The sequence below is a fragment of the Artibeus jamaicensis genome, unplaced genomic scaffold (genome assembly GCF_021234435.1).
Source record: "Artibeus jamaicensis isolate MK-2021 breed Jamaican fruit bat unplaced genomic scaffold, CSHL_Jam_final contig_466, whole genome shotgun sequence".
NCBI lineage: Eukaryota > Metazoa > Chordata > Mammalia > Chiroptera > Phyllostomidae > Artibeus > Artibeus jamaicensis.
This window is the reverse complement of record NW_026521844.1, coordinates 19481381-19508574: the sequence shown is the minus strand read 5'-3', so window position 1 is coordinate 19508574 and position 27194 is coordinate 19481381. Positions and strand designations below refer to the sequence as shown.

The following is a 27194-nucleotide window of genomic DNA, read 5'->3' as shown; positions in this document are numbered from 1 at the left end:
AAAGCAGACTGTAATGACTGTGTACTGGGGGATGGGAGTGAAAAATGGTGATAAATGGGAAAGAATAAAATGACGAGAGGGGGGCCTGCCTGGGAGCAATGGTGGGTGGGTCAGGGATTGAGGAGAGTTGCGTCCTTAACCTGCTATGTCTGAGGTTACATGTGATGGTGAGAATGAAGCGGAGGGACAAGGTGGGGGGGAAGCGCTGGGACCTTCTGGCTTCACCCACATCCCATACCAAACAGCAGACCAGCCCAGGCACCCAGGGGACACCACTCCCCTCGCTCTGTGGCCCCTGCACTGGGCCCAGCCTGAGCGGGTCCTGGAGGACATGCAGAGGGGACACCGGCAAGGTCTCTGCCCTTAAGGAGCTTACAAACCATGAAGACGGTGAGGTCAATGTACAAATAACCACATAGCAGGACAGCCTACAAGCAAGCATCTGGGCTTAGGGAGATGCTACCAACAATTTAACGTGCCCCACATGGCTGTCATTTTAAAAGAATGTTGTAGACACAGACAACAGCATGGTGATCACCAGAAGGAAAGGGAGTGGGTGAGGTGGGGGAGGGTAAAGAGGGAATAAATGGGGTGGAAGGAGACTTGACTTGGGGGTGGTGAGTACACAGTATAATATGCATGCAGATGATATAGCATTGTACACCTGAGTCTTATATAATTTTATTAACCAATTCAATTATAAAAGGATTCTTTAAACAAACTCACAGACACAGACAGCGGTATGGTGGTTACCACAGAGGAAGGGGGCTGGGGAGGGTGGAGAGAGTAAAGGGGTCAAGTACATGGTGACGGAAGGAGGCCAGACTATGGGTGGTGAGCCCACAGTGGAGTACACAGATGATGTATTACGGAGTGAAGCTTACATGTTATTAACCAATGTTACCTCAATAAGTTTAATTTTTAAAAAAGAATGTTTTAGGTAGTAATTTTAAGAATTCCCTTGTATCTGTGTAACTGTTTCTCAGCTTCCCAAGCCATTATGCTCTCTTCTCTGGGAAGTTTCCCACACTCCTTTTGAGGGAACCCTTGTTACCTGTCCACAGATGGGGAACAGGTGACCTTGCTTGTCTAAGGCTGCCCAAGTAGGGAGGGCACAATGTGGATTCAACGCCAGGCCTCTGTCTTAGAGGTGTGTGGTTCTCTCTACCACACACCCGGCTTTCTCAGAATCTCTGCTGGCCCTGCCAAACTCACATTCAGCCCAATCTCTGGGACTCCCATACTGAGCCAGGAGGCCAGGAGGTCTTAGAATGAACAGAAGCTTGGCCTTTAATAAAAGTGGGTTCCAGGTCATCGCTGCACTTGCTCCCTTAACCCACAAACTCCTGGCCTGCTCTAGGTTGCGGGTCCCCTGAGCCAGCAAGCCACTCTTTGGCTTGGCAAGATGCTCTGAAGGAGATGCAATAGTTTGGTTTTGAAACGTATACAAGAACAAATCTCGTCTACAAGCCTGTGAGCTTTCCAAAAGCCATTATTATTTGTGTACACACAAAAGATGATGGTATCAGAAATGAAAGCAGAGTCTGGAGATGCTATTATTAGGTCTCTTTTATTTAGAGAACTAGGGCATCCGTAGTGCAAGTTGAAAACCCAGAGCCTACTTAGCTGGGATTGTTTTCTTATGGGGGATGGTAACTAAGGTCAACCGTGAGCTATAAAGTGGCTGGGGTGATACTGACCTGCAATAGGGGGAAGGTGGGTGGCTAAAATTTTACAGCATTTATTATTATAAAAGTAATTAATATTTACTATGGAAAATATAGAAGTAAATACGGGTGAAGATAAAAAGAACCTTAATGCTACTACCCAGAAATGTTCTCTTTTCACAATTCTGCTCTATTCTCTCCTACAGGCTTGTACTCTACAGTGGAAGTTTCTGTCAGGCAAATTAAACACAGCACAATTAATTGTTTGCACAGCACTCATTCTAACAAGATCCCCGTCAGGAACTGGCCTTGCAGGAGCTGTCAGAAAGCTGCTCGTGGTAAAGCACAGGAATACACGGTGGCTTTGTTGGTCTGATGGAATTTCCTGTTGAGTTATTTTGTTGTTTACCGTGGAGCTGTGAGGCCAAGGCCGCTGGTGACAGAGGAGGGGGAAAGCTCCTGCGTCGGGGATCTCAAAAGGAAATAAACAGGTTTTGTTTGGCTTTTGTCCAGTTTGATCAGCCAGTTTATTTTTTTCCCCTTGTAATAAAAGACACTCATAGCTATAGAAACACTTTAATTACTGAAATTACTGCAGAAAAAAGTGCCTTTGTTATTGTGAGTCTAAAATGCTCCTGTATTTTATCCACTTTTTTCCCATTGAAATAACTGGGTTTTGTAAAACATGGTATTTAAAACACATTTTTTAGAGATTAATAAAATATAGCAGAGCAGGCTCTCTCTGTTTATATGTACACACACATATGTATATATACATAATATATACATGTATATACACACACATACACAAATGAATGTGACTTTAAAAATAAAATTAGGAACATGTTGCACATATAATCGATATTTTCCATTCTTTACTTAATAGCATATTATAAGCATTTCCCAGTAATTGAATATTCTCCAGAAATATGATTTTTTCCATGATATGGATACAACATTCATTATTTATGCTCTCCCCCTTTCAACATCTTAGGTTGGTCCAGTTTTATTTTTATTATAAAAAATGCTGTGACAAACAATGACTCTCTGTCCATATTTCTCATTATTTTCTTACAATAAATTAAGATTGTAACACCCTTCATGAGGTATTCATTAGTATTATGGATAGTATGCATAAATCTCTCAATGCAGTGCTTGGCACACGGCAGAAATCTGATGACTGGCGGTTATAAATAGGAAATCAAGCGCCTAAAAAAACAGGTCAATTCCATCAGAGCAGAGAGCTGGGGGAGGAAAGCAAGCGGACAGTCTGGGGAGAGGGGAGGGGAAAGGGCGGGGTGTCTTTGCTCCTAGGAGCAGCGGGGCCTGCCGATACCTAGCGTAAAGTGATTCTCAATGTGAACCCCACGGAATACTGCCACTCTCCCGTGCCTCCCAGACATGCCCTCCCCTGGTCCTCAGAGACCTGCTCACTCAGCGGCGTCGCGTGGGCAGGGAGGCTGAGTGACACTGAGCACACATGGAATACAGAGCCATCGTGTAACGGAAAACTGGGGTCACAGCACAAATGACAGATATCACTGAGTTCTCCACAATTCTTTATTAGCTATTCTCACTCATGATGAAAAGAAAGAAAAAAGTAAATGAAACTGAGAGAAAGTAAGATGGGAAATCCAACATTTCTTCCCCAAGGACTTCAGCTGGACTCTGCAAAATGGACCCCTAAGGGCTTCCTGTTTGCAGCTCACTCACAGAAAAACTCATTAAAAGAAGAACTTTAAAAAAATGTCCTCGTTTCTTCCAAGGTGTAGGTCTGATGTGGTGCAATGAGAAAGTCGGGAGCATGATTTTTTAAGACAAAGACTGGAATGCTTACAAGACTAAGAGCGAGGGCCCGTCAGAGCCACGCAGTCACACTCGCGCACAGCTGGGCTCCTCTTCAGAAGGAGTCTTCCCGGTCAGGACAATTCCACTGTCTGTCCTTGGGGGTGGCCAACCTCTGTGCTTTGATGGCGGATTTGATTTCCGAGCACAGTCTGGAGCTGCTTGGATGAATAAGGGATAGTGAGGGTGTGTGCTGCAGCTGGGAGGTAAGACCTGTGAAGGCGACAGTAATGAGGCCAGTTTTGTGATGAGGGCCCCCGCTGGCACTGAAGGTCCTTCCCAAATAGGCGGCGAGCTTTCCACCTGCAGCAGGAAACCTGAGCATCCTGGGAGTAAGCACAGCTTCCTGGGTGCACAGGCCGAAGGGCGGCCTTTGCTATGTTTAACATCAGGGCTGGCTGTTAAAACCTTGGCTCACGGGTTCAGAGCTCACTGGGAGCTGTAGAAGTTCTGTTTGTTCTTTCTCTCTAAATGGAAGCCTATCAATTTAAAATAAATTTATATTTGGTCCAAGAAAGGCCGGCTGTTAAAAGGATTTCCATTCTTTGGGGGCTAAGGTCAAAGGGCATAGTTTTCTTTCTTTTCTTCTCTCTGAACGCCTACTTCCTAACCCACCAGGAGATATCTCCATGCTCGCCTTTTATGATGCTCGTCCCCTTGGAGGGAAAAGTCCCCAAGCACCATCAGTGTGCAGGCCAGTCATCACTGGGTGCCCTCAGGGCAGTGACCCACAGGGCGGGAGAGCTGCAGCGCCTGATCACAAAGCATTCCTGCAGTGTCTCTCAAGGGTTCAGGTACCACCTGGGGGCCTCAGAGGCACCCGTTCCTTGCCTTCCCCCAGATCCAGAGGCCCAAGGGCCCGCAGGCAAGACTGTACCTAGTCCTCTGGGATAGGGGTGTTGCAGTTCCCGTGGTAGATCCTGATGTGGCCCTCGCACCGGAAGTAGGCCTCAAAGACATCACTGTAGCCGTGGTCCCTCCACCAGGTGCAAAGTTGCCGGTTCCAGGTACAGTCCAGCACGTGGAAAAGCTCAGGGTGCTCCATGCCAATCATGGTGAAGAAGTCCTGGTCCCCGAGGTGGCCTCGGAAGTGGTACTTGTCGGCCAGCTGCTGCACCTGTGCTGGTTCCAGCAAGTGGCTGTACAGGGGGGACTGTCGCATGGCCTCCAAGTTCAGCAGCATCACCCCACTGTTGAAGCCAGGTAGCCCCTCGGGAGGTGGGTCCCCGACCCGGGTCTTGGGGTTCTCATGGCGGAACTGCCAGAATGTGTGCCTGGGAAGGGGAAAGAGAGCAGACTTAGCCCGGTTTGTTGGGTGAAAGAGTTTGCCAGCCCTATTCCCCTGGGTCTCACAAGCGCCCTGGAGGAAGATACGATTTTACACCAGTTTTACAGCTATGAAAACGGAGACATGCTGAGGTTCAGAATCTGGTACCGTTATCACAGGTAAGTGGCAGAAATGGGATCTGGACCTAGGTCTCCAAGCCTCGTGTTCTTCCCATGATCCTCTGCTACCTACCGCAGGATGACCTCATCCTCATCACTAACATGTGCACTGACTCAGGATGCACCAGCCCTGTACTAGGTCACTACACCCCTATGAGATGGGTACTCTGTGAGATGACAGTCACGTCACAGCTGAGGAAACTGACGCACAAGGAAGCTTGGTAACTTGCCCAAAGACATATGACCAGTAGGCAGCAAAAGCAGGAACTAAACCCAGGCTGGCTCCAGAGCCCAGTGTAACAATCCAGGGGAACTTTCTACCCTCGTCTTTGTCTGTGATCTTGAAAAGGAGAGAGAGAGAGGAGGGGAAAAATTCTGAATGGTGATCTGGTAAAGGCATAGGAAGCTACACACAGCCTGAAACAAAAATGTCTGCCTTAGAACAAGCCTCATTTTTTAAGAACCCAAGCCTAGCCTTGGCTGGTGTAGCTCAGTGGATTGATTGAGTGCTGGCCTGTGAACCAAAGTGTTGCTGGTTTGATTCCCAGTCAGGGCACATGTCTGGGTTGTGGGCCAGGTCCCTGGTGGGGCATGTACAAGAGGCAACCACACATGGATGTTTCTCTCCCTCTCTTTCTCCTTCCCTTCTCCTCTCTCTAAAAATAAATAAATAAAATATTAAAACACAAAAAGACCCAAGCCTAGCATTTCTATCACGGGCAGTGGTTGGAGGCTTGAAACAGCTCAGGACTCACACTCATGGGTCAGGTGAAAATCAGCAGCCACTCTACAGGGACTGTCACTTCAATTTCAATTTCTCTCTAGGTGGATTAGAAGTCGTTTAGACCTCCAGTTCCTGGAACGTTAGCCCCAGGAGGAGCCTTCTAGGTCCTCTACCCAAACACTTCCTCCCAGAGAAGCGAGGGCAGAGTCGGAACCTCCCTAGGGTGACACATTAGAGCACTGGCTCCTCTGTTCTCCAGCCTCTGCAATGTCAGGTCCCTGTGTGCTGCAAAGGGGGAGCAGCGGAGGGGCAGAGGCCCAGGCCCACGTCCTCCTCGGAGACGCAGTCTCTGCAGAGGGATCAGAGACTTGGAGCAAGGACAGAGGACCCTTTGTCATGGGCAAGGTCAGGAGTGGGGCAGGCCAGTGTTCTGCGTCAGACTGTATCTCACCTATTTTCACCTGCTTCGCCCTCCCCTGGAGAATCTTAGGGTGAGGAATGCGTCCTGGCAAAAGCAGCTCTGCTGCCAGCCTGGAAGTGCCAGCCTCTGGCCTCCCCCAGCCATGGTTTCCCTGACCAGTCACAGGACAGGATGTGTGCGGTGAAGTGTATGGACCTGTCAAAGGAGAACCAGAGACCTGGCCCAGGTGGGCTACCAGAGACCCTTCTCCTGCTCTACCACGTTTGCAAGTTTGGGGATGGAGAGACCTTCCTTGAGGTGTCGCCTATCACAAAGGGTGCCGGCAGGGTGATCCTGGCGCGGGGAAGCATTCCCTTTGGACATTCCCACACGTGGGACACACAGGCTCGTTGTTTGGGCTTGGCCATGACCGGACTATGAGTGCAGCAGCGCTCTGGCGCCTGCTTAGTGATAAAAACCTTGGCAAAAATAAGCTTCCCAAGCCAGCTGAGATGCTGGAGTGTTTCTGGCAGCAAAGGCCTGCACTGATGGGATCGCGGAAGGGTCGCAATGTGCTTTGGCAGCTCTTTGCTCACCTTACCCTGTTTCTTCCACATGGTTAATATCAGGTCCCAGTTGCAAACCGGCTAAAGTTCTGCCAAACAGACCTGGGCCACCACAACACAGGTGCATTGTTTGAGCTGGAACCCTGCAGCTGGGGGAGGGGTGCACCACTGCCAAGGCGCCACAGTCACCAGGAGGCGAGGACAGGGCTGCGAAGACAGCAGTGGAGAGGCAGAGCGGCGCCTGGGGAGCCCTGGACAACTCACAAGCCACTGAGCCCACCATGCTTCTGTACCTTCCCCAGGTTTCTCCTTCCTTCCCAGAGGACCAGGTGGTAGGAGGTGTGGGGTCAAGTCAGCCCCTCTGGGGTCTGTGTGGTCTCCCAGGACCACCAGTGCCTGCCTCTGCTTTGTCCGCAACCTCACGCAGTGCCTGAATGCTAGGACCCCAGGGACAAAAAAGTGACTTGACAAGGAATGACAAAAGGTCAGAGCTGCTCAGGCTACATAACCTTCTATGCTGGCTGGAACCAGGGGCAGGAAAACAGCAGGATGCACAGTTTCAGCAGCAGAGAGAAGACCTGTAATCCCCCACTGCTAGAGAGGCGGCTGCGGCCTCAGGCACTCTTACCAACCTCGGCAGCGCGGCTCCCCAGATCCGCTCTGCCTATGCAAGTGTGACCTGACACTGAACTCAACAGGCCCAGGAGAGGGGCGCCAGACTGAGCGAGGACAGAACATCCCTCCAGGTAGAAACCATAACCCAGGTGCCTCTTTGGGAACATGACGCCCGGCCCCACCACTCAGTCAGGACCGAGAGGCATTCTGTACCACACAGCCAGAAAAAGCCAGGTCCAGGACAGCAGCGCACTATGATTTGTCAGGCAGAGCAGAGGAAGGACAGGGAATGCTGACGCAGAGACACAGCCTGAAAAATAAACTGATGGTTCTCCAAGTACAAGATTATTTCCAGGGTGCCCTTGTTCAAAGCACACCGACACCCCCAAATGACCCCAGACAGACAGAGCACATTCTCAGAGGCACGGTGGGGTTCTCTGTCCTCCCTGCCAGTGGGTTCCTGTGGAGGAAATTCGACAGCCTTGAGGCAGAGAGAATGACACAGGGAGGCGGAGGGCTTAGCGCTCCCTTCAGGGGCTCTGGTCCCCTGAGAAACTGCCTCACAAGGGGGTCCATTCATTTCTCACCTGCCCAGAAGGGAGAGAGTGGCAGAGCCCTCCTATCTTCCCTCGGCTCTTGCTCCCACGATGCATTTGAACGGGGAGGGGACCGAGGTCCTCAATGTGCCAGGGGCAAGGCCCCAACTCGAATCCAGGCCTTCTGATCATGAGGTCTCTTTCATCCTTGTCTCACATTCCACGGGCTAATGTTCCAAGGAGCAGTATTTAGATTTCGATCTTTTTTTCTGAATTTTGCTGGCACATCCCAAGGCCAGGGGCACTGGGGACAGGGCCATCAGATCATGCCACTGCCGCTGGCACTTCAACTCAGGGGTCAGACTCCAGAGCCACCTAAGCAGGTCGGAGAGTGCCCGGCCTACGCCCTCCTCAGAGGGCCTGGAGCTGCCATGCACAGGGTCCGGCAGAAGCAACGCCTGCCTGAGTGTTGTAATACAGGTGGTAGGGTAGTAATATGGGTGTAGTAATCTGTGGTTTTAATTTGAACATTTCACCTAACATGTCCTATGGTGCACTTGAGTGTGATATTGTTATGTTACAGAATTACGTGCTTACGATTTTCTAATAAAATCCTTTGTAATAAAAAGGGGGGTTGTTTGAGTCAGACCCTGTATATTCACAGGGCCCTGGCCTGGCACATGCGCAGGCTGCAGGAGGCCTGTGTGAATGCCACATCTGGTTCTGAGTCCTGGAGCTTCCAGAAGCGTCTCTGATTAACTGCCCACACTCACACCCCAGTGGCGTCACTCTGCCTGACTGTCCAGATTTGGTCCTGTGCAGGGATTTGTCCCATCCTCCATGGCCCCCTGAGACCAACACTGGAGGGGACACAGTTTTTTCCCCTTTAGAAGTATCTTCAACTGCGAAACAAGCCCCATGCAGGCAATGGTCCCTTGGAAACACCACATCTACCCAGAAGTCAAGGGGGCTTACTGGGAAAACACGAGTGAAAAACCCCCAAGCCCATTCTTCCAGTTAGGAGTGGTGGGTTTTCTAAATGTTTCACATCAAGTATGTCCTAATTAATAATCATAAAACAGACTAATTAGTTTTCAGAAGTAAACCAGCAAACTAGTTTTCATGAAGAAAACCCACCGAAGGGGTATTTGAAATAATTTTCAAAAGCAAAGTCATTTCCTCAGGTCTTCCCCTGAGGTCGCTGCCAAGGTCACTCGAACAAGTCTTCCAACCAGAGACCCTGGCCAGAGAATCTAAAGCTCACTTTCTCTGCAAAAGAACATTCATTGCCGTGAATAGCCCCTTTCTCCCCCTGCCACCCCAGACCAGAGACCCTCTGCCCTCCCTGCCTCTTCGTGATTCTTCTCTCCCGAGCCGGCTTTCCTCAGCTCCCAAGGCTCAGAGTTTTCCGCTCCACTTCTAAGAGGGAAGACGTGAGGATGGGGATACACACCGAGGCTGGGCAGCTGCACGAGTGTCCCCAACAAAATTCTAGAAGCCTGTGCTGAATCAGGCTGAGTTCAAGCTGTAGGCTCTCCGGCAAAGAAGGCTGTTTTAGGCCAGAGTTAGGAAGACAACCTTACACACAGCACGTCCCCTCACCGTGGGCTCGGCTCTGGAGCGTCCACCCGAGTTCAGTGCGAAGTCACTGATGAGCAAGCAAGGCTGGGCCTCCTCCAGAGGAAGCACAGCACCTGCACGCCCTCTAATCAGCGAAGGCGGAGTCAGGGGACGCGCTTCCCTTCTGCCCGTGTTTGCGTACCAGCCCCAGGCAGCTCTTGTTTGACTTGGAAGGGACCCCGTTTTCCAGTCCTTCAAAAGGAAAGGCTAGAAGTGAAGAGCAATGATCGGCGGCAGGCCAGCGTCCCATCCACCCCAGGGCCCGTGAGGTGACCTGGGGACAGTTCTGGGTGATGTGGGGCTGGTTTCAGAGCAATGACTGAGTCATGGTCCCAATGGGGGTTGAGGCTGAAGTTCTGCTGACTCTTTGGTTCTTTGGGGAACCTGTGGTGTCAAAGTGGGGAGGGCGTGGGCTGCCTGGAGTTGCGGGGCTGCCGCAAGGGTCAAAACTGACCCTTATTGCCCTGGCTGGTGTGGCTCCGTCGGTTGGAGCGTCATCCTGTAACTGAAAGGATGTAGGTTTTATTCCCGTCAGGGCACATATCTAGGATGCAGGTTCGATCCCCAGTCCAGACATGTATGGAAGGCAACTGACCAATGCTTCTCTCTCACACTGCTGTTCTTCTCTCTCTAGAAGCAATAAAAAAAATGTCCTTGGGTGAGGATAAAAAACAAAAACCAAAAAACTAACCCTATAAGGATCTCTTGCTTGCAACGCCTGAAGCAGACTTAGGTCTCTAGCTCTGCTGGACAGAGAGGGTAGGAAATATTCCCAAAGTCACACAGGGTATTAGAGGCAGGACCACAAGGAGCCCCTCATAGAACCACAGCCTGCCAGCCTAGAGACACTTACAGAGTCATAGTCCATGTTCCCATCTTACAAAAGGGGAAGCTGGGGCTCAGAAACGGCCCTGCCCGGAGCCCCACCGTGGAGTGGGCAACCCCGTGATCACAGGTCTGTGATGTGTGCTTTCCCACAAATGCCTCTGCTCAGACAAGGTAACTGCTCCCTCCCGCCCCAAAGCAGGCCCCGTGGCAGGTCCCGGCGCCACGCCGACAGTGACAGCCTCTCAGGAGGCACTGAGTTAGTGCTTTCTGATCTGGCAGGGATTGTCTCCTCCAAGCTTAGCACACCTGCCGCTGGAAGGGGAGCTGGGCACTCAGATGACCAGCAGGGGACTTGCTGTGGGTAACAGGAGAGAAATACAGCAGGTGGCAGGTGTGCACGCTCCTCGTCTGCAGAACCGCATGAGAAATCTGTGCTAGGCTTTCAAACACCAGCCCTGTTTCCAGGTCAGCAACTGAGTGTCCAAACCGTGACGGGCCCAGAACAGGGAGGGGAGGTCAGTGCACTGGGGTGGCCTCCACATGAGCCAAGCTTTCTAGAGAGCCGACTCTGTTATGGCCCATACAGTGGACTATTCATTTCTGCCTTTGAGACTGAGCCTTCCACATTAGTTTTCTAGAGCTTCATGACAAGGTACCACAAATCAAGTACCTTAAACAGCATCAATTTATTCTTTCACAGTTCTGGGGGCTGAAAGTCTGAGGTCACGGTGCCATCAGGGCTGGCCGCTTTGATGGGCTGTGAGGGACAACCACTGCACACCTCTCCCAAGCTCCTGGTGCTGTCTTGGTGACCCATGGCGTTCCCTGCGGAAGCAAAACCCCAGTCTCTGCCTTCATCTTCACAGGGCGTTCTCCCTGTTTGGGCATCAGTGTCCCAATTGCCCCCTTTTATAGACGCCAGTGATTAGGGGCCCAGCCCACTCCAGCGTAGTCTCGTCTTAACTAGTGACAGCTGCTACAACCCTACTCCCCAATAAGGTCACATGCTGAGGCAATAGGCGTTAGGACTTCCACATACGGTTGGTGAGGGCGGGGCACCATCCATCCCGGGAGCTCTCCAACAATGGAGATGAGGGAAATGTTACAGCTCATCTTCACCTGTTTTTCCGCTGTTGGAACTCAGAGGGCACTTGGGATGTTCAGGACTGCTCTGGGCAAACTCCCTGGCCCCTGCTGCCCACAGTGGGCTGAGGCAGGCAGCCGTGATGGGCTGGGCCGCCTCTGTCCAGGAGGGTGGCAGAAGGAAGCGGGTGTCAGTGGCTGGACACACAGGCTGAAGGGAAGAGCAGAGGGATTCGGAAATGTGGGAATGGCGAGTGTAACACGCCCTCGGGGAACAGGTGGGCTAGCGAGGCGAGGAGACCTGCTACACCAACAGTGGGCACGAGGAGATGGAGAGGGGCTGCGTCTGGAACCCAGAGGCCTGGGCTGAGGACCAGCTCTGCGAGCCACTGGGCCTCTCCGGGCCTTGGAGTGCCCAGTAATGACACGGGGATGGAAATGAGACACCCCCTGTCAGAGGGGGCACGGTGGGCCTGCAGGTGCAGCTGGAGGTCCATGTGGCCCCTACAGGTCCCCACAGCAGCGGTAACAAACTCCAGGAGCAAAAGCACGCACAGGCCCTGCCCAGCACCGTGCTGTGAGGAGTGGCCCTGACTGTCACTGTGGATGCCCAGCCACAGAAGGTCAAAAGCCCCTCCCCACCCAGGATCCTCTCAGGGTGTGGCGGTTCCTCCCAGACCAACTCTCTGCCAGCCGGCTTACGGAGGTTTCTGTTTTGACAGGGCTTCTTGCTTCAGGGAGTCTAGAAGAGTAAAGGTGACCACATAGCTTGTCTGGTTCCCAAAGCTACACCGGCTACAACCAATCCATCTCTGTGGGACTGTAAACCCTGGGACAGCACTGGAATCACAGAGGGTGGACCACCCCTGTGGCCAAGGCCTCTGACCTGCCACAGGGTGGCCCTGCCAACCTGCTGGCCCGTCAGATGCCCCCAGTCTCTCCTTTCTCCACTGCCCTCTGGAAGGGCTGGCAGTCAGCCCTTCCCACGGCCTGGCACAGCCAGAACGCAGAGGCTGCATCCTGTGCCCTCGGGACGGGTGTGGCGCCCTTCTCTAAGGTGTCGGTCCCCTTCTCACACGCAGGGAGCAGGTGTGTCACCCAGCCTGCTGTTCCTCCAGCCCAGCCTGCCAGGGCCACATGGGCTTCCTCCCACACCTGCTACCCCAGACGTGTGGACACTGTGGGGTGGGGCTGCGGAGCCCCCCTTAACTCAACACCACAGCCAGCTCCGGAGAACTATGTGCCTGAACTGGTGTGAGCCCTGAAGGGCCTCGTGGGGAGAAACTGGGAAAGAACGAAGGACAGAGGTGATGGAGGAAGATACACTTGAGGGTTCGACCAGATGGACGGAACTCAGAGGGGCTTGCTACAGGGATGGGGGCCACTGTTGGCCACGGCAAGGCTGGGTAGAAGGAAGAGATGACCCGGTCAGTCTTGAACAGGTGCCAGTGAAGAGAACAGCAGCAACTGGAAAAGCCCAGCAGGTGGCTGGATATGGGTCGGAGCGGGTACAATGGGATTCTGGAGAGCTCCGACATTGAGGGGGTGTTAGAGGAGGAGCCAGGAAAGATGGAGGCCCCTGGAGCAGCCCAGCCACCTGTCCCCACACTGACAACCTGAGTGGCCAGTACAGATTCAAGCTGTGGGCCTTGTGCCTGCTGTGGGAGCCCCGAGGAGCCACATGCACCTCCGGCTGCACCTGCAGGCCCCTGTGTCCCCCTCCAGAACTGTGTCCTACAGTTCTGGGACCCAGGTGCCCAAAGTCCCCCCAGTGGTTTCCCCACCCCCTTCTCCCCATCCAGTCCAGTGGGTCTCCAGGCCTTCTTTTCCCATCTGTTGCCCTCCAAACCCTTTTATTGCCATTGACCACCCATCCTCTGCCTCCCAGCTGAACACTTATCTGGAATGAATGACAACCCGGACAATACTGAGTAGTACCTCCGCCCCTCCTTTCGCCAAGGGGAGACCACCCTGTCACCTCTCCCCCAGCCCCCAGGGTGTATGCTGCCTCTCCCACACACACTTCCAGACCGTCCCCGAGAGCCTCATCATCAGTCTGGCTGGCCCTTGGAATGCTTGTTCATCACCTCTACCCACCACCCACCCCCTCTTCCTCTCAGCTGCAACCATAGGGGATCCTCTATAATTCCAGTGCCCATAATAAGGGCCTCACCTTGGCCTCAGGGTCCTCCAAATCCCACTTGAGCCAGCCACTCAGTTCCCCGCTATGAAACCTTGCTATCAGAAGGCACTCTGTTCCAGGGACAGGGAACTGAGATGAAGCCACTCTGCCCACAATGCCCTGCCCTTCGGCCCACTCTCAGCCCCTTGGGGATCTCTGGGGCCACCTCTTGCTAGTCTTGATCATCCCCTGGCTCCTGCCCCGCCACTTGCCCCGGCACCAGACCACACAGGAGAGTGGGACAGTGCTGAAAGCTGCAGAGGGTGAGAACTTGGAGATGCTGCAGGAGGTGACCGGCACCTCTGAGAAAGTGAGCGATGGACCACAAGGCTGGGCCCTCAGTCCAAGAGACCACATGCATAGGAGGAAACAGAGACAAGGAAGGCAGGTGGTGCCTTGCAGCCGAGAGTGGGCAGAGGGACTGCTACGCACGTCTGTGTGCCAAGGGAGAGGGCTGTGTGTGCCAGAGGAGGGCAGGGTAAAGAGAGAAGAAAGGTAGGGTGCACAGCAGGGTGGGAACTTAGAGGAATCAGAATCATGATAACGCTAATATGTAGTGAGTACTTACTTAGTACGCACCAGGCCCTCACTGTGTTAACTCGTTAGAGGTTTGTTGCAAACAAATGAAGTACTACCATATTTTGCCATGTATAATGTGTACTTTTTGCCTACATTTTTTAGGGAAAAACAAGGGTGCGCATTATATATAGAGAGTGCTAGTTCTATATCTACATAAATGTTTTAAAATCTTTTTATTTATGCTTCTGGGCTAAAAGTGTAACTCTAGAAAGCAGTAACAATATCTGTACCCAAAATAATACCCCAGAAAACAATGTTTTGTTTCTAAATAAAAATTAAAAAATAGCTGAATTTAAAAATAAAAAAAACAAGAGATTTTTTCCCCCTGAAAGTTTGTGCCAAAAACATGGGTGCGCATTATACACGGCAGAATGTGGTGTCATCTCCATGTCAAAGGTGAGGGAAGTATGGCCCTGAGACATAAAACAAGGGCCCGGGAGCCAAGCAGGAGAGTGTGCCACCAAGAGGGAAGTCCCAGGACTCATATGAGACAAGAGGACGGACAGAAGGTTCTAGGTGGAAGTCAGAAATATTAAAAAAGCTTGGTTTTGGTGGACCCTGAACCTAGGGAAGGCAGAGGTAAAGCTGTCTATGGAAAGAGAGGGAATGGGTGGGGTACAAATAAGGTTGAGAAAGAAAAACAGTAGAGAAGGGCCCCTGGGAAATGTAATAAGGAATCAATAAAAGAGGAGTAAAAGGATTTGCCTCAGTCTGGAGGACGTGAGTGGAGTCACAAAACCCTGGGACTGATAACTAGAATGTGTCTTATTCATCTCCGTGTCTTTGGGGCCCAGCGTGGACATTTGATTCACAGTGGGCCCTTGAGAACTGCTAAGTTTCATATGAAGGAAGGAAGGAAGGAAGGAAGGAAGGAAGGAAGGAAGGAAGGAAGGAAGGAAGGAAGGAAGGAAGGAAGGAAGGAAGGAAGGAAGGAAGGAAGGAAGGAAGGAAGGAAGGAAGGAAGGAAGGAAGGAAGGAAGGAAGGAAGGAAGGAAGGAAGGAAGGAAGGAAGGAAGGAAGGAAGGAAGGAAGGAAGGAAGGAAGAAGGAAGGAAGGAAGGAAGGAAGGAAGGAAGGAAGGAAGGAAGGAAGGAAGGAAGGAAGGAAGGAAGGAAGGAAGGAAGGAAGGAAGGAAGGAAGGAAGGAAGGAAGGAAGGAAGGAAGGAAGGAAGGAAGGAAGGAAGGAAGGAAGGAAGGAAGGAAGGAAGGAAGGAAGGAAGGAAGGAAGGAAGGAAGGAAGGAAGGAAGGAAGGAAGGAAGGACTAAGAGACTGTCAATCAGACAGCAGAAATTTAGAAGAGGGGAATACGGAACAAAGGTGCAGGGGCAACAGTTCAGGAAGGCAGTCAGGGAAGAATGTGTCCCAGGCCCTGTGAGGTGGAACCACCGGGTCTTCGTTGGAAGGGACCCGGTCTCACTCGAGGTGAGGACAGAGAAGGCACAGCAGCAAAGTGCATCCCAGCCCAGAACTGCACATCTGTGGTGAGAAGCCAGTGTGACAGAGGTTGGCGATGAAGAGGCCTGGATGGTGACCTGATCCAGCGGTGACCGAAGCCCTCTGGACCATGTACTTCCTAGTGCCAGCCCAGAAGACCCCCTGCCTTCCAAGTACAGGGGCGTGTACAGCACTGCTAGGGAGCAGCTCAAATGTGGGGGCTTCCCTGGGGCCCAACCAAGAGACCACAGGGCCTTGAGGCAGCAGGCTGGGCCAGTAAGAACCCACATGCCGCTGGCCCGGCCTGGCCTAGGTGGTCAGGCCTCAGCTGCGCTCCACAGTCCTGCCCTTCCCCTGAAATGAGGCTGAGAGAGGGACCTCCATCAGACTGAAGACAAAGCCAGAGGGAGTCACCTTCAGAACTGGCTCACTGCCCCCAACGGCCCCTGGGTACTGACTGGGACACACTAGAGGGAAGTGCCCAGGACACACGCTGGGTGCTTTCCGGGACAGTGAGCAGAACACAGGGGTGTGCGGTAAGGGTACCGGGGAGGGGAATGTGTGGAATTTAACCTGTGTCAGGAATAAAGCTCAACCCATCCAGCCCTGTGCCCTTCACCCTCACAGGAGGGGGTGTTCCAACCCAGAGGCACTTTGGGGAGCTTATCTGGGCGCGGCTGACCGGGCACAAAGGCATCCGAGCTGCAGCAGTGTCACTTCACAAGCCCAGAAAAAGCATTGTGAGCCCTCACGCTCCACCTGAGCTGCCCTTATATTGTCTGCCCTGCTCACTACCCTGCATGTTTGTGGCATGGGTCTCAGTCAAAGGTAAGACAGTGCAACTGCCACACTGACACAAACACTGAGGATCTTCCACGTGTCAGGCACTGACAGCAATGGGTCAGACACAAGCCCTGCCTCTCAGGCACCTGTCGTGGGCGGCTGCGCCTCTCAGACCCAAGTGCAAGGTGCTCACCTGGAATCTTGTTAAAATGCAGATTCTCATTCAGGCGCTGCATTTCTGACAAGCTCTCAGGTAATGCTGTTGCTGCTTGCCCAAAGAATGTAATCCAAAGAAAAAGAGTATTTCTATTATTTTTGTAAGGAGATGTAAAACCATAGGAGTTGCAATGGTATAATTTTATCCTGAAAATGGCCATGAAATAGGTAGCATCTCCACTTGCAAATTTGCTTCCTGCACTTTCCCACTTTGTCACAGTCCTTCTGTGTGGGGTGGAGGGGCCTGGGGCCTGGGAAACGCTTCTGTGAAGCAGCGTGTTTAACACGCCAGGGAGGAGGCTCTGCCGCCTTCCACCCCCAGGGATCAGCGATCAGTCCGAGGTGCAGGGAACGGCTGGGTTGGGAGGCGGGGTAGACTATCGGTTTCCCACTGATACCGCTGTGTGATGAGGTTAAGGATGCAGATTCTGGGGGCAGACAGGGAGGGTTCAGATCCTGGTCCTCCGCTTACTGCCCCAGAAAAGGCATAACGCTGTCTGCGCTTCCGGCTCCCTGTGTGTGGACTCAGGGTTGTTGGGAGGGTGTTCTGAGATGACGCAGAGGTAAAACGCCCGGCACAGTCAGAGGCGGTGACGGAAGCTGTGGACACACGTCGCATTCAGTGAGAAGCAGCATGGATTCTCGTCGGCGAACACACACGCTCCCCACTTTGTCCACAGCGGGCAGGGGCCCTGAACCCAGGTCACCTGGCTCTGCACACACCAGCAGGGCAATCTGGGACAAGTCACTTCCCTTCCCAGGGCCTGTTTCTCCACCCGTTAAATGGATTAATTGGCCCTAGAATTCTTGCTCATTCTGAAAGCCGACTGTTCTATGCCTGGGGTGATCACCAAACTCCAATAATTAATGTCTCTTTAAATTAGTACCAGTGTGAGTACAATGTGGATTTTTTTCCCCAGTTACTTGCTTTTATTTCAAGAACCCATTTCCACGTATCCACAAAGCCCCACCATTTGTAATGAGCATTTTCGTGAGCCACAGTCCATGTGTGGACTGGCAAAGCCCAGGGTGGATGCAGCGAGACCGCTGTGACCCTCAGGCTCACGGTGACTGTCCTCGCAGGGGCTGGTTCGTGCTCCCAGGCCTGGAAAGGCGCCCCTGGTCAGCCGTGTCTGTAGCCTCCCCCACTGCAGGCCAGCCCCAAGGCAGCGGCCTCCCTCACCTGCGTTTCCTGGGCTGCAAGCAGGCCTCCTGCAACTCCACGCTGCCCCAAGAGGCAAAGAAACCCTTCTTGACTTCTTAAGCCTCTCCTTACTCCAGGGCTGCCTGGGGCCAATGCACAGGGGCAGCTGCACTAGAGGACATGTATATACATGGAACACACCCAAGCAAGATATGCCTGGCCTCCAGCCCGCCCGAATGTCCAGCTTGCCCTGGCTGCCTGGCTTCCCCAACAGCTGGCTGCACTGCACGCCCTGAAGCCTCACAGCTAGCCAAACCATTGTGCTGTCTCGGCTTCTTCCTCTTTTGTTAAGAAGGGGGAAAAATCCACAAGCAAACTGTCCTCCTGACAGGCTAGCTCGGACCACAGTTGTGCTAGGCTGGACCAAGGGACGATGTTACCAGGGCTTTTGCAGAGTCTGGTGCAGAGAATAAGCAATCCTGGGACTGAGGCTCCTCCTTGGACTTCAGGCACACAGGGGATCTTGGCAGAGAGTACAGACCTGCAAGGGACAGTCTGTGCAATTCCAACAGACAAGCACAGCGGGTAAGAGAGGGGCTGGGCTCCCTCCGGGTTGCCGCTTCTAGAGGTGGGGACTACAGCTAGTGACTTAACTCTGAGCTGTGTTCATCTGTAAAACCGAAAGAATGAGGTGTTTTATTACGGCTCTTACAAAGCTTACATAAGACATTCTATGCCGAGTGCCAGGGGAGAGCCTGGCACAATTACTAAGTCAAGAAATACTTAGTAAAAACCTACCATGCTAGATACCATTCTATCTAGGCCCTGGGAGACAACACTGAACAAGAGAGACAACTGCGATTCCTGCCCTGGTGGAGCTCAGTGTCAGGAAGCAGGTGGAGCGCCTGTGGACCACACGACGAGCAATCAGGATTCCAGGTGAGACGGGATGGGATGGCACAACAACAGCAGGGGGCTTTGAGACCCCAAAAGAGGCTCCTCACCCAGTCTTGGGGGCTTCCGGAAAGGCTTCCTGGACAAAGTGGTACTAAGTCCAGACATGAAGAGTTAGGCAGGTGAAGAGTGAAGCGAGAGAGCCCAGCACTGCTGAAGACAAGATGGGCAGTGGGCAGGGGGCAGACCAGGAAGGGTCCTGTGAAGAAGGGCAGGGAGGCTGGTCTTGAGGCTGAGAGTGACCAAGGGGTCACAGCAAGGCAGCTCCTGTGTGAGGAAGGTCACTGGCTAGAGTAGCACGGCTTGGAGGAAGCGGGGCTGGGAGTGTAAGACAGGCGGGAGGTTGCTGCAGAGACCAGGGGAACAGCATGGTGCTGAGGCTGGGTGGGAGACACTCGGCCAGCTGGGGACTGGGCCTGAGGACTGACACATACGGGGGATGAAGGAGGGTAAGGAGCTCCAAGCTGGGGTTTCTATCTTGAGCGCTTTAAAAATGGCCTACAGGGCAACAGCTATGTTAATCGTTATCCCTGACTTACACAGGGACGCTGGCCAGGCCACTCGCCCATCAGGGCCTCATTCTCCAACCTGTGCAACAAGGAGGCCTTCCCAGCTCAGGTATGCTGCGGCTCAGTGGTCCTTTCTCCAAACACAGGACCTGGCTGGGAAGATGGGAAAGGGGTCAGCGGTGAGATGCTGGCCTGTGTGGCCCATTCGGATGCCACCTTCTTTCCAGATAACTTGGAGCAAACCTGTCTCTCTCCCCTGCTCCTTCCAGATGGCGGCCACCCTCCCCTCACTTCTGGTGAGGTGCCCCAGAGCTCTGCCTCTGCCTCCCTGCCATGTCATGCCAGTATCAGGAAATGCACCCCCTGGTCCCTTCTTGGGGATGCATTTCTCCATGCCTTCCAGATAGTTCAGAATTCCTGCTGTGCCTCAGCAGCTCTGCTGTATAAAGGCAGAAAAGAATCAGAACCCCTCTTGCCCCTCTCCTCACCGAGCACTCTATTCAAGTGTCCACACCAGCAAGCCTGCGGCTGCCTGGGGCTGGCAGAGCATCGTAGGAGAGAAAACCCTGCCCACTGCACACAGGGCCTGTGACTTCTCGCTCTCTGTGAGGCCCGGGCTCACCCAGAGTGACCAATTGGGATTTGAGCGAATGTGAATAATGGAATTAAAAAAAAAAATAGGTCAAAACTGGCATTAAAATTAGACGCTAGTCCAAGGCACTACCTGAGGAAAAGAATTAGAACCCTCTGAAACAACAGCACTTGTCCTGGCACCACCCTCCTCGAACTGCTGGCTGTTCGGGGGCAGCCTCTCCTCCTCGGGGGCCCCTGGCTGCCCCCTCTCAGCCTTCTTCCTGTGGCAGTTCAGCTGCTGGACTGCTGCCCAAGAAGAAAGGCTGTGACCGGGACAACACCCAAAGTAACGAGGCCCTATCTTACCCACCCATGCCCACGGAGGCCCTCGTCCCACAAATCCTGGGGCCTCCACGGGCCTGGGGTTCCGAGCTGCTATGCTCTCAGCCCCGTGTGCATGCAGCCCAAGGGTTATCTTGCTGGGGAAGCCACAGGTTTCCAACTGAGTCTCGGCCTGAAGAAAAGGAAGAAAAAACCTCGGCTGTGGACACACCTTGGAAAGGAGGCAAAGGAGAGAAGAAACAAATCTGCCCAGCAGAGCCGGGAAACCAGCCAGCACTGTGCTTAAACCGCATCCATGCCGCTGGCCGACCAGCGTCCTCTACACTCCCCACCCCTGTCGGGGCCTCCAACTCCTCGGAATCACCTGGATGCGTGGCCAGGAGCTACAGACCCCTGCCCACACACACACAGACCAAGACTGGCCCCACCAGGCCTTGTGGCTCGTTCTGTCCAGACACAAATGTGCAGGGTTGCTGCCACAGAATGTGACTGGCTGACTCATCCCCCACACATTGTTCAGAGCCAGACTCCCCACGGGACCTTGGGAAACTTTTACCAAGCTAAGCCCTCTATGCTTCATACCTGTCCTCTTCCTCAGAAGGGCATCCCAGTTATTGAACGAACGTCTCCCTGAGCGAGCTCCGAGCTGACCACCTGTCCAGGCAGCTGCGTCTCTGGATGAATGGGGACCGTGCAAGTAATCATGCCATCGCCATGTCGTCTGCTCTTCCTCACGGGCAGAAACCACGAGGCTGCACCGTCAGGGGCCCTCTCTGCACAGACTCGATGCTCAGTGTGGCTCTGCTCAAGTCCGCCTCTAGGAAGTTTTCCGCAGCTGCTCTTCCTCCACTTCCCCCCTCAGCCTCGATTACCTAACAGCTGTGTGGTGAATGGCAGTGCTTCTCCAACTCCACTGTGCTCCCAACAGTTGCGAGGGGCAGCATTCCACATTTCTGACAAGCCCTCGGGTTGTGCGATGCCGTGGTCCAAGGTCACACTTAGGTACCAGGGAGGGCAGAGGAAGAGGGAGGACTCTGAGTCAGTCCAACTGCATCCTGGTGCCAGCTTCTCCAGAACCAACCATCACACCTCAGAGACGGCCGTGAGGATGACCTGAAGAGAGGTGGCGCTGGATGGTCCCTGAAGTAGCGATTTCTCTTCCTTTTGCTTTGATTTTCTCCCTGGAATAGCAGGGAACGTGATACCTCTCAGAAGAGAGGTACTACCAGTGAATTAAACGAGATAACCCAGATCCCCAGTGGTGCATAGCTGCTGCTGATGAGATTTCCTTCCTTCTTTCTGCTGTGTGGTCCTGGGTCCAGCATATAACCTGTGTACCATATGGTCGATCAGGGGTAGGGAGGGGCACCTGGAGGCTTGCCTTTTAGACCAAGGGTCTCCATCTAGTTCTGAGTGCTTGTGCACGTGTTGCTGGGGGAAGGGGTCGTTCAGGTCATGCCGGCGGGCATTCCTCAAGTCACTTTGTTACTTGGGTACTTGTACATGAGCAAGGACACCTGCCAACACATGGAAGGAGGTACAACAGAGCAAGGGCCTGCGGGTGGCAGCAGGGCCACCCTGGAGAGCCCTGGCTGAGGCCCCAAGCTCTGCTGCCCCTGATCGCTGGTTGAGGCATCCTTCGCTGAAGGGAACTGGATGTTCCCACTTGGTGAGTCCAATTCTCACTGAAGGTCAGCAGCTCAACAGAGGAAAGTGAGGTGCTTTCAGAAGATGCATTAACTAGTCTGGAAAAGACCACTTATCAAAACCTTCCCTCATCTGCCCCTGTCCTTATTAGCCTGTAGGTACTCAAGCAGCTACAGAGAGGGTCTTGCTCATTCGAGAGAGAGGCTAGGGGCTCAGGAGACCTAGCTCAATATTTGATGCATAGCAATGTTGCTTCTAGAATCTAAAGCAAAGGCCAAAGGAGAATTAGACTGATGGCCAATCCATCTTCAGCGGGCATTTATTGACGGCCAGTCTGCATGCTCGTCTTCCCTGCCCCGCACACACATAATAAAGTGACCTTTTCCCTTTTCTCACCCCCTTTTCCCTTAATCAGAAAGTCATGCTCTTTCACTGTACTTGCAGAGGGTACCTGCTGAGACTGGGACCACCCGGGGGAGACTGGGGGGTCCCTCTGGCATGGCCGCAGTCCACATCCAGCGTGGAGGGACACACGGAGCCAGAGAAGGAGCACTGTGACGGTGACGCAGACGCGGAGCTCAGGGGCTCCGAGTGGACAAACACTGTGATCCCCAGGAACCACCTCTGTTCCCACAGTGCATCCCCCCCAACATACGCACAGGCATGCACTCGTATGCACACGTGCATTTCCTCTGCCTTCAGAAACAAGCCCAACTTCCCAGCCAGTTCTGCACCCTCCTTTCTTCAGAAAGAGGTACAAATTTGCAAGGAAGCCATTGCTTCTCCAGTCCCGGCCCTTCTCCTCACCCTGGTAACATTCCAAACTCTATTTAACAAGTAAGGTTGAGGTTTCTTTCTTTCTTTCTTGTTTTTAGTCCTCACCCAGAGTCATGCTTATTGGTTTTTAGAGAGGGGGCAGAGAAAGAGAGAGAAGATGAGGGAGGGAGGGAGGGAGAGAGAGAGATTGGTTGGTTGCCTCCCATACACGCCCCAAAGGGGGATGGAACCCGTACCCTAGGTGTATGCTGTGACAGGGAATTGAACCCATGACCTTTCAGTTTACGGGACGATGCTCCAACCAACTAAGCCATGCTGGCCAGGGCGAGGTTTATTTTAACTGGCAATTAAAACCAGGGCACAGAGGCGAGTTTTGTAAAGCTTGGTTTTCATAGAGGGTGACTTTTCTTCTGTGGGTTTACAAAAATGAGGATCTTGAGTGAAACTGTAGGCATCCACATAAACAGTGAAGCCCCCTCAGTCTCCCGAACTGAAACGGAATGTGAAGATCTGTTTTGCCTGAGGTTAGAAAGAATTCAAAATCACATGGTTTGTTTCCATATTTAAAAAGAAAATAATGTGAAAACGCTAAGACTGTGCCGTGAACTCAGACGACACCTCGGAGCGCAGGCTGCACCCACTTTTACCTCAACTGGACCCCTAAGAAGACCTTCCCCGGGCACCCACCTCATGGGGTTCCCTACTTCTCTGTCCTCGTCTTCAAAAGCACAGGAAATGCAGGCAGGTTAGTTTGTCTCCGCCCCTGGGGTGGTCCAGTCCCCTATCTTAGAGCAGCGTGGCTTCAAGCTGGACACAGCCTGTGGAACTGTTCTCAGTGCTGAGCTGCTTTCTATGTAAAAATACTACACATACACACACACACATATGTGTATTTCTATGTAAAAATACACACACATTTATTAAGTGCTTTTTCCATGCCAGCCAGTTTTGAAACAATTTATATGAGCGACCCCATTTCATCCTCCCTGCTCTGTGAGGCAGGTTACAATGACAGTGATGACGTCAGCCACTTAGAAAGCAGCAGGCGCCAGCACATGTACGCACTGCTGTGAGTGCTTTACACGCATGAACTCAATTACTCTTCACACCCTTGTGAGGCAGGCCTGACAATTATCTCCATTTTATAGACGAGGAACCCGAGGCTTACAGAGGTTAAGAAATTTAGCCAAAGCCACTTCGGCTGGTAGGTGGTGAAGCCTGGGTTTGAACACAGGCAGCCTGGGCGCAGAGCCCCTGTTACAATACGGTCCCCGCCGCCCCTCGCTGCACAGTGAGCACCCTGTAACACCCCACTAAGACGAGCGCCCCTGAGCATCTGCTCTGCCACACTGCCCTGCCGCTCCCTCCAGCCTGTCCCGGCCCAGCAGGGGGGCGTGGGTGGAGGGAAAACCCTCACATAGATTCCCTCGCACAGAGCAGTCAGGCAGACAGAGCTCTTCAAACCAACCAGTCCAGCCAGAGAAAGATCAGGCTAATTGAAGGAAATCAAAAAAGGCCCCTGGAGAGGACAACTTCAGTGATGAGCGAGGAGGAAGAACTAAGAGTCCCAGTGGGGGGTGGGGTGGGGAGGGCTTAGGGAGGAATGGTGTGCTCCAGGGTCGAGCTGCAGCAAAGACTGGCAGAGGAGACAAACACTGCATGTGTCCACTGAAACGAACTATCTAGAATGAGCACATACAGAGAGAGAAAGTAGACAAGAGAGGGCCAGGCACTGAGGAAGGGCGGGGGCGAGCTACTGCTTAACCGGTATGGAGTTTCTGTTTGGGTGATGCAATGTTTTGGAAATAGTGGTGACGGCTGCACGACATGGTGAATGGAATTCGTGCCAGTGACTGTACGCTTAAAAACAGCCAAATTGACACATTTTAGGTTATATATATTCCGCCACCATAGAAAATGAAGGAGGAGAAACGGCCGCTGGGTGCAGGCACTGGCCAGGCCTCTGGGGACCCTGTGCACCGCCCTGCCACTGAGCTCAGGGGCCCAGGTGAGCCACTTCTTCCTGTTGGGACCCGAGAACTGGATCCCTTGTGTGTGCAGATAGAATCAACGGGCTGAAAGCCTGGCTCACCGCCTGCATTCCCAGGTACCTGCTCAGGGGACCCCTCCCTGGGCCTCTCTGCCCTCAGACTGGTGGTCCCCAAGCCACCTTGAGGCCTCCAGTCCCCACAGGGCTGCGGCCCTTCCTTTTTGCTCACTGCTTCAAGTACAGGTTGCTCTGCAATCACAATTTATCTGTTTTCCAAGGCTGGGGATGCCAGAGGAATTTATCTGTTTTCCAAAGCAGTGGACGGCAGCAGCATACTGTATAATTAACATGGAATGTTCCATGGAAGCGGGAGCCCAGGACTTGTGGGACAGAGGTCGGCTTCTCAAACAGCAATCACTTTCTGTGGAAGGACTGTTTTCTCCTCTCCATCTCCCTTCCCAAGAGATTAACATAATAAAACTCCGAGAGAGAAGGAAATAAACCTGTCTGGCTCCACACGTACAAAGCAGACCTCAGCGAAGGTGCACGGCCTCACATATGGGGTAACTAACAGCTGGACGGCTGCCTCCATCGCCAGCCGGGGCCCACGACCACAGACAGACACATTTAGCACACACCACTGAAGCACTCACTGACCCGGCACAGCCACCGGGGGCCTGCACGGTCAGACTGCATGCGGTCAAGTCAGTTGCTGAAAGAGAAATCTGTTATGTACAATCGGCTGGTTCACAAGCCCCATTCTTGTACAAGGTAGCAAAAGCATAACCATCTGATGAAGAATTAAAATGCAACAACTGTATCTAAAATCTTGTTCCGTGTAGAAAAATTTCTGTTGTCTAAGTGTAGATTTGGTAATATTTGGGATCTGTTTCTTGCTGCGCATAAGTGGAAGTGGGAAGAGAAAAGTCTGCTAGTCTATAGTTAAAAACAAAAACAAAAACAAAAATAAAAGGAAGGCATGCACCGTGAAGAGCAGGAAGAAGGGGAGGAAAGAATGGAGAGAAGAGCCGTTCACAAACAGAGCAAACTTAAAAAGAAAAGAGAAAAGAAAACAAAAAAGAAAAAAGAAGAAACATTAAAAAGAAAAGGAGGGAGCACTTGTTTTACCAAAAAAAAAAAAAAAAAAAGATGGGGAGGGGAGACTAAATGAGGTATCAAATGAAAAGTCTGGAAGAATATAGAAATTGCAACTCGTACATAAAGCCTTCCAAGATCTTGCATTGGAAATTAATCTCCCCCTGCCCTTGTTCTCAGACTATCACTCCTGGCAAGCAGTGGTCCAGCCATGCCTGTCCCTCCCCCCGCCCATCAGCCTATGGACCAATGGTGGACAGACGAACAGGGCTGGTTCCCTATTCATCTCTGAATCTCCTGCTTGCAACTAGCATGGGGTCTTGTCTCAGAAAGCATGGCCTGTAGGAGACAGAAGTGGATGACAGGGGAGCATTTTGATGGCCAAGATAACCAGACAGTGATTTAGCTAGGACAGGGTCAAGGTACAAAACCTGTCCCGAAGGCAAACATCCAGAGTCTGCTGCCCTGACATTAGGGTGACGCCATGCTCCTCACTGCCTATACGGTTAACTCCGACTCCTCAGTGCAGCACGTGAGACCACCCCCCACCATGATCTGGCCCTGCCCCTGCCCCCAGCACCTCCCCCTGTGCTCCATCCAGATCAAAGCAGCTAAGTCCCTGCACGTGCCGCCTGCATGTGCTGCTGCTCCTCTTGGCTGGCTGCAGTGTCCTCTCCCTTCTTGTCCACCAGAGACTTCTCTTTATTAAAACTCGGTTCAGAGGCCACAGCCTCGGTGACGCTCCTTCCCCCTTCCTCCAATCCTTGGACACTTTTGATCATGATGTTTATGATCACCCCGTGCGCCCCTCTGTCCTAGTAAGCTGTGAGTCCCTGGAGACCAAGGACCGAGTCTTTTTATATCTGAATGTACCTGGCAGAAGGAGGAACTCGGCCCCCTCCCAGCCTCGGTGAGGCAGCCATGGAGCCCCTCACAGCACATGACAATGAAGTTGCAACCAATAGCTACCATGCTATTGGCCACTTGCCAGGGCAGTGCTGCCCTTTTGGAACCTAGACATGAACCATCAGACTGAACATAAGCTACTTAATTCAATAACAGCAGAGAAAACGCCCTGTACCCTCACTGTCACCTTCACCGAAGCCACTCAAGTCACACTGGGGAAACAGAGTGCCCTGGCAGGTTGGCACTTAAACTCCCAGGCGTCGCCATGGTGAGACTGGTAAAAACACTGGCTTTTGCAAAACCACTGCCTTCCCTCTTATTAATTGTTTAAAAATGCATACAACTTGTATCTACTTTAAGTTAGCATTTTCAAGCATTAATTAGCCCCTGGGACACTCCTTTTGTACTCTACACATTTCATTGAATTTAGGTTTGATTTGGTAGTTAAATATATATTCCTGAGTAACATGTTTTCTGAATGAAAATGAGAAGACCTGGTCCTTCATTGAGATGATATATATAAAACTGGGAGTGTCAGCAAGCCTGATCATATCACTCTTTCTAAGAGTGAGGTGGGAGTGAATGTTTTCTGATCTTGCCTGTTTTTTATATCTCTAAGGAATGAAAAGCCGGACCTGACAGGAAGAGTGGGGCTCAGGCTAGTGGCCAGCAGTGCTGTGGGCAGTAGGCGGAAGGGGTGGTTGGGGTTCTATGCAGAGATTACAGTCTGCTC

At 52.4% G+C, this 27194-nt stretch overlaps 1 protein-coding gene across 2 annotated transcripts in view; it reads right to left on the bottom strand.

Moving 5' to 3' along the window:
• Positions 1-2525: 2525 nt before the first annotated feature.
• XXYLT1 (xyloside xylosyltransferase 1) overlaps positions 2526-27194 on the bottom strand; it is a 171098-nt gene continuing 146429 nt past the window's right edge. Inside the window, exons 4-5 of one of the 2 annotated variants that reach the window (XM_037153413.2) lie at positions 4390-4786; positions 2526-3670 (exon numbers count right to left, since the gene is read on the bottom strand). In XM_037153413.2, the coding sequence (XP_037009308.2) occupies positions 4390-4786 (397 nt within the window). In that variant the 3' untranslated portion in view covers positions 2526-3670. Of the gene's footprint in view, positions 4787-27194 lie in introns of both variants that reach the window. The other variant, XM_037153414.2, reaches the window with a different exon arrangement.